Here is a 12,649-nt window from a genome sequence, read left to right on the forward strand (position 1 = left end):
TATATGTAAGAGTGTGGAAGAAAATCCCGATTGCATTATTAAAAATAATAACAATAATTTTATCGGATGCCCCCGAAGGTCAGCTCATATATGATTTTATGATAGTTAATGTTGCAAGCAATAATTTAGTCAAGCAAATAATAACTCGTACTGTATATGATGTTGAAGAACCCTATGATTTTGACAATTCATAATCATAGCATCTCAGAATCGGAACACTAGTCCTAAGTACCATGAATTGAATGTGCTGTTAGTGATGTAAGAAATTTATTTATCTATGGTGATTGACAATAAACACGTTCCATCAACATGATTTTTTTTTTTTGAATTAGTTCCATCAACAGATTTTCTTTTTCAAATAAGGAGAAGAAATTATTATTATTGGTGTATAATTAACACAACCAAAATATATAAAACTAATTAATACGAAACATTACTTATCATATTGCTTGTGGGTCTCAAAACACACGACCAAATTTCAAATCTAGAGTATTGCTGATGAGAACTTTCAGTAGAAAAACTAGACTAAGAATATCTAAATTTAACAACTTCACTCCCTTAAAAAATATACTCCTTCCGTGTCCTAATTTATCATTTTGGTCCGTCCACCAATTCGTGTCTCACTTATTTTAATAACTATTTTCTTAACAAATAAATCATTTTTTTAAAAAAAAAGTTGTGCCCCTTATCCACTCAACAAATAAATAATACACTTTTTCTTAAAACTCGTATCCTCTTTTCCTATGACACAAATTGGTGGACGGAGAGAGAACTGTAGACATAGAGAACCATTCGCTCCAGAATTGAATTGTACCAATTCTAGCCCAATCAATGCCTTTCGCCTCAAAATAAAGCCCAAAACAATTGGGTTTTTTACCCAATAGTTTATCCTAGCTATTTTTGGCCCAAACCAATAACTGATCAATTTTAAGAATTGAGCTTGAATTCATTTTGTCCGCCACCAACGGTGAATACAGTACAAATCTTTTACCGGCGAATACCGCAAAGCCGCCGCTTCGGCGGTAAATACGAATCTTCTATCATTATTAGAAGAGTTGGTTTCCTGTTAGAAATGCCGATTAGATCGAAATTGAGACGGATCATGAGTTGTTTTTATGGACTGACAGTAAAAGTAATTATTATTATTATACGAAAAAGATAATTATTAAAATAAAAAAAGATAATATTTCAATAATATTGCTTTTCTTTTCGTCGATTATTATTTTTTACCATAATAATAATTATTTTGAATAATTCATATTTTCAACCAATTTTGACTGGCAAAGTAGCAGAGGGCGTGGGCACAGAACGAAGGGCGCGGCAACGGTGTACTTATTTTGGTCAAATAATTATTATTGTAACAAAAAATAATCATTGATATAAAAAAAAGGTAATGTTTCAAAAACATTACTTTAAGAGACAAATACATCACAAAATTAAGCTATTTGAAGGGTACATATTTTAGTTATTACTACTCTACAAGTTAATTAATTTATTTATTTTTATTTTTTATTTTGCTTGGGGGAGTTGAGGAGGGAGAGCAGTGGAGTTTGAACCCAAGACCTCACTGTTTACATAGAAGGTCGCACCGCTTTGTGTTCCATTGGGAACACTCTACAAGTTAATTTATTATTCACTTAATTTCAAAATCTTGGTTTAGAACATCACAAAATTATTTTGTTTAATGAAAATATAAAGAAGTTAACTACTCCAAGCGGGTTTAACGTATTAAACTCTTATAACCGGACATAACACGAATAGAACGGTCTAATTTTAGACGAAATTCCAAACTTTTTTTTTATTTGGTTGAAATCCCGAACTTTATTTACTTTTTTTTAAGAATAAACTTTTATTTACTTTTACTTATCCCAAACTTGATCGAGCTCATCTCATTAGTCATTAAACTCATCACACGTCCCTATCTTCGGATCTGCTGATTTGTGACTCAAAACCATTTACTACTATTAAATAGAGGGCCAAAAATCTAAATAAGACAAACTTGAGGGGCAAATTCTTATATTTAAAACTCACTACCTTGCATAACCGACTCCGACTCGACGCACAGAGAAAGAATCAAAGATCGTCGAGAACCTTGGCTATCCTTGACCGTTAAGAAATCACACCCGGAATTGAAAACCAGAGAAGAAATGGCATTGCAGTGGATGATTTTGGCGTACCTGGTGGCGGCGGAGGCCGCTCTGGCCGTTGTCCTCACTCTACCATCGCCCAAAGCCATACGATCTCGTATTGTGTCGGTCGTCTCACTAATTCTCCAGCCCTCCCTCTTTATCATACCATTTGCCGGTTTCCAGCTTCTCGGTATTCTCCTCTCCTCATTCTCCGTCATTTATTTTCGATTTTTCGTGATCTCCTGGCGTGATTTCAACGGTGTGTGTGTGTGTTTTTATTGCATCTTTCGTGTTGGTTGATGTCAGATATATACTGGAAGAATGAGCATCGATTGATGTGCACTGGAGAGGTCTGCACTGCCGCTGAGAGAGATCGCTATGAGAAATCGGTATTGGTTTCGGCATTTGTTTTTGTTGCTCAACTTTGTTTGATTGTGCTGTGGTGGTTTTCTGAGTAATCAGTGTCATTGGCAGGAGATTACGAAATTAACTATTTATGTGAAATAATGCCAATGTTGTTTGATAGTAGCTCGCTTTTCGTCGTAGAATGTGTGGGATAAAGTCATTGTTATGTGATATTAACTTGCTTTTCGTTTTAGAATGAAGCTATGCTTGTTCTGAAATTTGCAATTTGGGTGAAAATTTCGTTTTTGGTTGATGTTGTTGTTGATAATGATGATGATGTTGATGTTGATATTCATGTAATGCGTGCTAATTTGTTATACTCTAGTGCATCCATTGTGTATACAGACTATAGTCCTTTGAGTAAGCATGATTGTTGAGTGTTTAAATTCTCAAATATGAATGTGGTATATAGTTCTTAATAGCTCGTCTTTCGTTTCAGCCAAAACATAATGTGTACTATCTGCTCTTTTTGGTCTTACTTTTCCACTACTTAGTTTTCTTGTACTTTAGCAAGAGACAGTTAGTGCAAGTGTGTTTCTAAATCTCGGCCCCTGTTGTTTACACAGATGTACAAGTCTCAGAGGAACGCAGTGATGTGCGTTGGCGCATGCCTCCTTTACTGGTAAACTGTTCAGCATTACAAACTTCAATGCTCGAGCTTGTTCTCTTGCATACTATTATTACGTTTACATCTTGCCTTTGAATTGTTGTTGGTGCAGGTGCATCTACCGCATTTGCAAGTATTATAGACAGATTGAGACCATGGAGGAAGTCGAGAAGAGGTACAAGGAACAGTAGTACATATCTTTCTCCATCCATTTTGTCTCTCCAATACAGTAGATACGAGGCTAAAAACGTCTCTATGGTAGTTTTTCATATATTGCGTCAGCTGTTGTAGTGCTCTAGTTTGTCCAGTTCATCTCTCTCTCTATGAATTGTGGATTCTGCTGATTACGGAAATAAATATAGTTGTTAAAGACATAGTTCGTCATTGTAGTTCATCTGATGTCACGAACTGGTATAGAATCTTTCCCGTGGTGTAAGTTCCATGTTACTCAGAAAAACTATATAATAGGGGTGAGTTTTCTTGGATGGGAAACATATAGTTTCACATTTTTTACCTCTTAAATCTGATTAACTTTTTATATCTTCCTTGTGACAAAAAAGAGAACACACCTTAGATGGTTATTAACTTTACATAGCGCGTGCATTTTGTTTCGAGACAGCAGATACTGCAATGCATTTTTTCAATAGATGACGGATACTGCACCAAATGGAATAAACACTGATTCGATATTGTTTAATGGATGCAAAAGTTTGGATATCGTGAACTGAATGCTACTTGATCGGTCAAACTTTCGTATGGATACTATGAAGCTTTGTTATGTATGTTTTCACAATCACAAATTTAGAAAAAGAAAAAAAAACAAATAAAGGGATGATTGCAAAAACTACCCTTAAACCTAGCAAACCTTCCTAATACATTCCCTCCAAATCTCTGAGTTTCTTATCCCCCCTAATTTGTAAGGTTAAAACTTGAGCCTTAAAGGTAGTTTTGCGATCATCCCCCAAAAATAAAACTAAAAAGATTATGAAAGAGTTAAAATTCGTCATTGCTGGGCGAAGGAGCTGGTCTCTGCAGCAGATAGTGAATCATCATCGCTCATGGCATAGATACCTCCGAAACTGTGGTCCTCCCAGTCGACGATTTCGCGTGCGTAGCGCAATGCCTCGTCGACTGACTGCCGGTCACGGCCCTTCACTTGGCGTACGTAGAGCTTCCTGCCCGTGATGGAGGCATAGAGCTCCTTAAATCTCAGGGCAACGTAGTGAAACGCCTGATGTCCCAGCGACAGGTTCTTGCCGTGAGTCTTCAAAGGGTTGAAATCCTTGAACCACTCGCAAACAGTTAGAGGGACCTGCTCAATTTCATCCTCAAACACGTCGTATTTGGTCAGCAGCAGGAGGAAGGGCGTGTACTCGAAACAAGAACGTCGAGCTACGCTCTCGAAGAAATCCCGGCTTGCCACCATTTTGTTCTGTTCAAGACCGGAACTATGCGTCCATTGTCGGTTATAGTCACTCAAGGAAACGCATAAGAGGCCGGCGCTCATGCCTTCGAACATGTCTAACCACTTCCAGCCATCATGTAGCCCTGGAGAGCTCACCAGAATCAGTTGATACCTGCAAATGGAATACAAGGAAGTGGATTTAGTAGTGTCTTTAGAAGGAGCAGATGATGAATTACTCAACAGGGAGTCTTACATTGACAGAGGTGGTTCATACTTGGAGTCTTCGTTGTATAATTGAGAAACTGCACTGTGATCATCAAACCAGAACTCAATGCATGCTAGCCCGTTGGTGGGAGTAACACCTTCGGCAAATAAAATGTCGTTCTCTGATGGTTCGTACTCGTTGCTTGATATCTCCATCACCTGTGAAGATTAGCAACTTCTGTCAAACATTGTTCATAACTGACTCAATTTTGAAAGTAGGAAGAAGCCTTTGATCAATGTTATGAAGACATGTAATGCAAAGAATATGATTGCATAAAGCCAAGGTGCATTTGTATATTTAGATCCTGCATTTTGCTATTCATTTTCTGATTGCATATGATTTAGATGAAACATTTTAGCAACGACATATGGAAAGAGATGCAAATTAAAGATTGAAGTATAAGAATTTGAGTTGAGGATCGAAGAGACGTTGTTTCCATTAGATTCATACCCGGTCTAAGAAATATGTTGCAACATCGGGAAGTGATGGTAGTTCCTCTCGTCTCTTGTAAGTTTCCTGTATGGCAGGATCCTTCCAAATTTCATCAACTATAGGAGCATATTCGCGTGCAGCAGCAGGAAAGACAGTGTCTAAATCCCCTGAAGCCATGAGATCCAACAACCAGTCACAGAAATTATTAATTTTCTGGTTAACTGAATAGATGCATTGCCTGCTTCCATCACATTCCGATTCTCCTGACAGTATCAACACCAGAAACCATAAGCAACAGCATGCTTTGACTGATTCACTCTATGAATCAAGAGATTTGTTTCTGGTCTCATCCTATAGACAAGCATAATGATCTAAATATAGTTTCTCGGGGAAAACAGAGACGAGCTTAGGCAAGTAATCAGTAAAATCAGAGTAACTACCTGGTACAGACCTGTCAGCAGCCATACCAGCAGAAACTTGTTTCATCAAGGTCTCCTCTTCAAAATATTCCCTCCCCTCAAGTAGAATACTGAGATATCTATACATCTTACTTTGAATTATAAGCTTAATGTTCAGCAATTCTTCAGGGGTAAATTTGTTCGCATATATAAACTTGGCCTGTCACAATAAAGAAATAAGCAAGTGAATGAGTTCATAAAGCAACAAGAAAAAAGTACCATAAAGTTACAGGTTATAAGAAGCTTATTTATCTGGAAAATTATAAGTATTGTAATTAAATCTTATAGGAAAACAAAAAAGGGCAGAAATCGAGGATTACCTGCTTGAAGATGGTACTTGTCCCAGAGCCCTCCAATCCAAGAAGAAGAAGTTTCTGGACCCTATGCTGCTCCAGATACTCGGGCAACAATCTAGATGACAATAAAGCAGGTCCTCCCTTCGTTCTTTGAGCACGTTCAGAAGGTACAGCCAGTGAGAACAATGAACAAATGAAACGTACAGAAGCCTGCCTAACAAAAGTTCCAACTCAAACTCTTCAATAGGACATAACATTAGACACCAAAACAAAATTAAAACTGAAAAGATATGTATTCTCTTCTATATATTATCAAATAACCTTTTCCCATATGTTCCCTTTAATGTTGTTCTGGCCTTCCTCTTCATAGGATCCATCATCGTATAACCAAAAGTGCGTGTCAGGAAGGCACTGGACCTTAGCCAGCTAAACAGGAAGGTGAGACAAGAATTCATCAACTGATTAGTAACAAAGATCAAGTTTTTAGCCCAACAAATGAAGCAGAAAGGAGATACTAGGTATTTGAAAGACAGTTATGCAATGTATATGTGATACTCAACAACATAATGCGAACCAAACAAGCAGCAGATAGAATATACAGCAAACTGCAATTATGGCTGCCTCAATCCACAAAGAACTGCAAACATATTAGAAAGAAGGAAATACTATTCTTCATACTGTAGATAGTTAACATGCTAGTTTTTTGGAGCGTGCTTCAAGTGCGCTCTAAGTGGCTCGAGTAGGCTCCTTGAATGTTATTCACTCTTTTTTTATTTTATTTTTCTATTCAGTCAAATACATCAATAGGTATTGCAGTTACACAAAATCAACATAGGAATAAGCAATTATACTGCTGAAACTGACTAGAATATACAAAATCTGCTACTCCCACCATATATTTTCTGATTCATGACATTATGTTGTATTACCTTCAAGACTCTGAGCTCAACTTTAGTGATCTCACGGCCGTTCATGTAAACCCTCGTGTCACCATTGCTCGCACCAATCTGCAACTTGCCTCCCACATTCAATTTCGAGCTAATGATCCTTTCCGGCTTCCCTCCCTCCTGTCAGCAAGTATCCATGATCCAAATAACAAATCAATAAACAGAGTCCTCACAAAAAACAGTATCAAAGTAAATGAAAAATAAAAATGATCCGAACCTTTCCCCAAAGGCCAGAATCCTTATCATACCAATATCTCCCCGGCTTCAAGTCTCGGGGAGGCACGAGACAGCCCAACAAATCATCCAATTCATCGTCCCTGAGCTCCTCCCCATTGACAACAACCTGCTCGGGCCTCACCTGATTGGCCTTGCACTCCCTCTCCACCTGCATTATAACCTCAACCTCCACACCACTGCAGAGCTTCGACAACACCCTGGAGCCCTTCCCCAGCCGCCTCCGGTTCGCCTCATCAATGGCCTTCCCGATGCAGCCCACGCACTTCCTCCCCTCCGGCATCGCCCCCATCGCCTTCAACACACACTTCTTGCAGTACTCTGCCCCACACACAATGCACCGCTCTCGCTCTCGACCTCGCAACACCCCATTCCTCCCCTTCCCACACCTGCCACACCCCCTAACCCTACCCCCACCACCACCGATAACGCTTGAATTAGAATTGTCAAGATCATGACGATCACCGAGATGTCCAGGTTCAGATTCAACTCCGGCGTCGCTGGCGATATCATCGTCGAAAGCGAGGGAGCTGGCGCTGAGCCGTCGGTTATCGGAGCTGGTGGTCTCCGAACTGGAACGGGACTTGATCCACGCCGGGTTTCTGGGGGTGAGAGAGGGGGCGCTTTTGGGGAAAGTGGTGAATCTGGACTTGGGAATGGTGGGATTTGCATCGGGCGGCTTGAAGAAGGGAGAAGGGCCGACGTAGTCGATGGAGATGGAGTAGTCGAGCTGGTCCTCGTCCGGCAACGGGGCCCCCTCCGGCAGCATCTTCCGCAGCAACACCTCCCACGAATTGGGCTCCTCCTCTTCGGGAGACGCCGCCATTGCTGCGTGAGAATGGAACACAGTGACAGTCGAGAGAAGCGGTTTACGTCGAGAATAATGGAATCACTGCGTCATTGTCTCTCGGATTTTAACGTCCATCAAAATACTTCGATTTTCAGTATTTTATTTTTTTGAATCTTGCATTTTTCAATTTTCAGTATGCGTGGAGTATCAATTCGGCATTGAATTGACATGTTGAAAATGCTGCCACCCTTGCATTTAGAATAGGCGTTACCACATTTTATTTCAAGTCTAAAGTCTAAAATAAATAGGCCAATTTATCACTCCATTCATTATATGTACAAGTACAACTTCTACAATTATATATTTTGCTGGTTTTCCAAAGATAAATACTTAGTATTTTTTTTTCCTATATGGTACTCTTAATTTTGTTTTCTTCTGTAGATTTCCTCTTATGCGCGTGTGAAGGGAATTCTATTTGAAATTTTATAAATCTTCAAAAATTTATTGAATGCAATATATTCATGGTCGAATCAAATTTGAATATAACTTAATTGGCGCACGAATAAATTAAGTTTGAGTACAATCAAGTCACTTTAATTTTTTTTTTTTTTATCTTAGATAGTTACATGGTGTATAATTATTAGTTGAATTTCGACGAAACTAATATGTCAAACTACTCTATAATTAAAGGATTAATAAAACAACATTGTTCCAATAATATGTAACAAAAATATAAATTCATACAAACATATGTTCCCGTTCATGTAATCTTATAAGGACTAATGTTGAATTCATGAGACGACGTGTTCTCGTAATATAGTTTATGCCAAAACTTTTAATTTTAAATCTAGATTTTAGTGATACGATTTTGAACGTGTTATCTTTAAGGAAACAATTTAAAAGTTAAATATTTCAAATAGAAAGCTCAAGTGGAGAAATAATTATGCAACAGAACCAAAAGTAACCAAATCATGTTAGCGAACTTACATAAAATTTCTAGGAAATAATTATTACCCTATGAATAACTCTATAAATAAATGCTCATAATAAAGCTGAATGCACAAGAAGATATATCCAAAAAATAGAACTTAAAAACTCTACAATCTTTTTTTTTTTGTTTTTGAGAGAGGAAAAAAACTCTACAATCTTGATAATTGATTGTATCATATTTTCCTCTTTTATTTTTTAGTCAAAAAAGACTAACTCTTTTTATTTAGGAATTTTGGCACCTAAATTCACAAATTATTTCGAAATTGTAATTTTAACGTGATTTTTGAAGTGTGGCAAAAAAAAATTAACATCTTTTTAATTTTTATAATGTTGTCCTCCTAATTATTTTCAGTCGCTGGATTGTTGAATTGGAGCTTACATGAATTAATTCGCCAAGTAATATTCATGTTATGACGTCGTTTATAATAAAACAGCTGAATGTTAAAAATTAGGGTGCGGATACAAGGCACAGTCCCGTTATAATTTGAAAAAATTTCTAATTGAAATTGTACAAAACGAAATCGTTTAGGTCTCATAAAAATTACGTCGTCTTTACTAATCCATATAAGTTTCCGCTCAGCACTCCAGCGGCCCAAAAAAAAATTGGGGGTGGGGGACGAAATTTCAAAAATTGAAAAGGTGGTGATTTAATTTATCACATTTTAAAAATCATGTTAAAATTATAATTTCAAAATAATTTATAATTTTATTCGTCAAAATTCTTTTTCTTTATAAAACTCAAATTTGTTCATTCACATGCACAGGTCAAGACGTGGACGATGAATATTGTACAAAAAAAAAAGGTTAGATAGAGCTTACAATATATAATATTCTAGACTCTAATTTTCTAATCTACTTGGATCATAGCCATATTTTTTAAAAATGGACTTCTGCACAATTTTTCTTCCTGTTTCATTTTCCTTTTTAATTTGTTGATCTGCTCCCTTGTCTGGTCATGGACTCATCGTATCCTACAAATTGAAAAGAAAAAAAAAAAAATGCCATAAATGTGGTTGATACTAAAATGTAGATCTTTCGCCAAAAGTCTTTGAGAAATTGACGTAGTACCAAACACTCAACAGAAAGTGACTAGCTTTCTTTTCCTTGATTTTGATATGCCTATTATTGTTAAACAATTTTTATAAAATGAAAGAACGGGTAAGCTTTTAGGCTCTTATGAAGCCTTAGGGCGATATTATTCCTCTAACATTGGGAACTTCGCTCACTTCCTCAAACACTTGAGACTGAGGCGCATTCGAAAGAATACATCTATGACAAGAGAATTAGGTATAGGAAGAATAGATCTACGCTTCGTCGCTGCTTCCCTGTCCCTAAGAAGAGGAAGAAAGATAGACTTTTCGCTGTCCCAAGGGTGGAGGGTAATTCGTCTCTTTACTTTGGCATTGACCCTGGCGTACTTCTAGGAGGCCGTCGGTGTTTTCAAAAGCTTCCTGTCGAACCGGCTCCTATTTCAATCCGTGCTGGACCGATCGATATACCAATAATCAAGTCTTCAGTCAACTGGTGGAATACATCGCATCAACCTGGGAGCATTAGCCGAATTGGGATTTTTGTCATTAAAAGAAATTTTGGACTAGTAACTAATCCAAAAAATACTATTAATTCGGCAACAAAACCACTCATACCTGGTAATGCGAGGGAGGCCATCGAAAAACTACTGAACATCGTGAACATTTTTGGCATTGTGGAGAAAGATTTCCCATTCCTTAGCCGGAAAGATATGCGGCTATGAAAGAGGGATTAAGTGGAACAGAATTGACTGGGTGGTAGAGTGGTGGAAACGCTTCTTTCTTCCATATTTTGGACCTTACCTCCATGGAACAATATGTTACTGCTGAAACACGGAAGAATTGAAATCTTAGATCAAAACACTATGTATGGATGGTATGAACTGCCCAAACAAGAATTCTTGGCAAAATAGAGATAGTCCACTTCTGTGGAATTCAGTTGCGGGTATTTCTTACGCACATCGACTAATCTACAATGGCGCTTTAGGTGTTTCACCAGGACAGACTCCAGCTTCTGTTGACCAACAGCCGGGTCATTCTGCTGTTGATTGAAAAGAGGTTGCCCCCGGATCATTTGGTGCTGGTGCAACAAGCGGAATAAAGGGGTCCGAAGGAAGCGGTGGTTGTCCACTGGATCCACCAATTCCACCCGACGGCTGAAGAAAGGGAGCCACCGCCTGTGCAGCCTACTCGGATTAAGGAAAATCCGGTGTAGTGCTTGATAAACTTTCGATGCCCGCCTAATGTGCTTCTGGCTGCAGTGCCTTTACTGGGTAGGCTAAAGCTAGACCTGGCCCCCTAACTGCTTGTATTCCCAGCTCTTACTACTTATTTTTTTTTTTGTCCTTATCTCGGACTGCGGCTCGAGAGATGGAATAGAAAGGGCCCCACAAGTTTTGAATTCGCCGCTGGGGAATTCACACGAAAGGGAACGAGGAATTCTCAACGTGCGCTTCCTTACTTAATCAAGCTTTCGATAGCGGTCTGATACCTTATGTCTAATCTAAGGTTTCAGCTGGCCCCAGCGAAGCACACCCTATCCCCCTGCGGGGCCAGCTCAACCGTTGACCAGCTAACCGGCAAATACATTTATACAGAAAGACCAAGCTGGTGTGCCACACCTTCAACTCCAACTACTACAGGAAAGATTCAACCTCCCTCTCATGAATCAATTTGATGGATCGTACCTTCCTCTTTTGGAAGTTGGAACTCCCGCCAACCGGTGACTCAGGCCGTCAAGCAGGTCCTCTGGCGCCCCGAAGCCAGCTGCCCCTATCTACTTTCTACTTTATTTTTATAACTGGTTTTCATCGAAGCCTCCCCTTCATGCTTTTACGCTTTGTATCGGAACTCCGAATTTTCTTTCTTTCGACTTTGTTCTCTGTTCGTGTCGGGTACTCGCTCTGCTAATTGGGTATTCAATCGCGGAAAGCAAACACGACATATTTGAAAGAAAGAAGCCGGTGAAAAAGGTAGCTGCAAGGAGTCAGCCAAGAGTCCTTCCATACCGGTCAGATCGATGAGATCGCTCAGTCGCAGTGGAGTTGTTTGGAGTTTCCTTGGTCTGCAAATCTATATGCGATTACAATCCTAATCCTTATGGGAAAATAAAAATAGAACCTAACCTTTTTGCTGAGGAAGAGAAAGGGAGATCGGCGTTTCCGCTGCGAGGCTCAAAGCGAATAGGGAGGAATCAACCGAGATCGGTTCAAATTGCGTTGCACGGAATCGTTCATTTTTATGAAACTATAGCATATAAATAAAAGGAAAATGGATTCGTTTTAAAAGAAAGAATCTTTTCTTTACATTCTTTTCTATCGTGATAAGAAAGCGCTATAAGTTCCACTCTGATTTCCCTTCGTAAATGCCTAGACTTTTCACGACTTTTTACCTGCTGCAAAAGCTTCGGTGAACAAAGTCAACAACTAAAAGCGTAGATAAGTTCCGCCAATTCAATTACGAATTCGTCGAGTTCAGATACTTCTGCGAAACCTCGCACGGGATTCTCGTCTCAAGGGCATTTCCACCATGTTTCAGCCCTTTGCCCCGAGCAGCCATCGAAAGCAAAGAGATCAGGTCGTTATATTATACCAAATAGATGCCGAACGAAAATTCTCGTATTGAATGTCAGAAAACGTGAGCGGGCAGTGTGCCGCTGTCAC

The 12,649-nt window shown here is 38.8% G+C and overlaps 2 protein-coding genes across 2 annotated transcripts; one reads left to right on the forward strand and one right to left on the reverse strand.

Moving 5' to 3' along the window:
- Positions 1-1,995: 1,995 nt before the first annotated feature.
- LOC131020219 (uncharacterized) lies at positions 1,996-3,517 on the forward strand. The gene is made up of 4 exons (XM_057948915.1): positions 1,996-2,319; positions 2,436-2,518; positions 3,101-3,156; positions 3,254-3,517. Exons 1-4 carry the CDS (start codon positions 2,148-2,150, stop codon positions 3,330-3,332), a joined length of 390 nt encoding a protein of 129 aa, XP_057804898.1. The 5' UTR covers positions 1,996-2,147; the 3' UTR covers positions 3,333-3,517.
- Positions 3,518-3,876: 359 nt separating this feature from the next.
- Positions 3,877-8,240, reverse strand: LOC131020217 (extra-large guanine nucleotide-binding protein 3-like). Its single transcript, XM_057948914.1, has 8 exons — positions 7,162-8,240; positions 6,927-7,064; positions 6,319-6,423; positions 6,022-6,207; positions 5,684-5,861; positions 5,262-5,506; positions 4,800-4,969; positions 3,877-4,718 (listed from the first exon to the last, which is right to left on the reverse strand). The coding sequence occupies exons 1-8, from the start codon at positions 8,002-8,004 to the stop codon at positions 4,145-4,147; spliced, it is 2,439 nt and encodes an 812-aa protein (XP_057804897.1). The 5' UTR covers positions 8,005-8,240; the 3' UTR covers positions 3,877-4,144.
- Positions 8,241-12,649: the final 4,409 nt, after the last annotated feature.

This window comes from Salvia miltiorrhiza, chromosome 4, assembly GCF_028751815.1.
Source record: "Salvia miltiorrhiza cultivar Shanhuang (shh) chromosome 4, IMPLAD_Smil_shh, whole genome shotgun sequence".
In the NCBI taxonomy this organism is placed as follows: Eukaryota; Viridiplantae; Streptophyta; class Magnoliopsida; order Lamiales; family Lamiaceae; genus Salvia; species Salvia miltiorrhiza.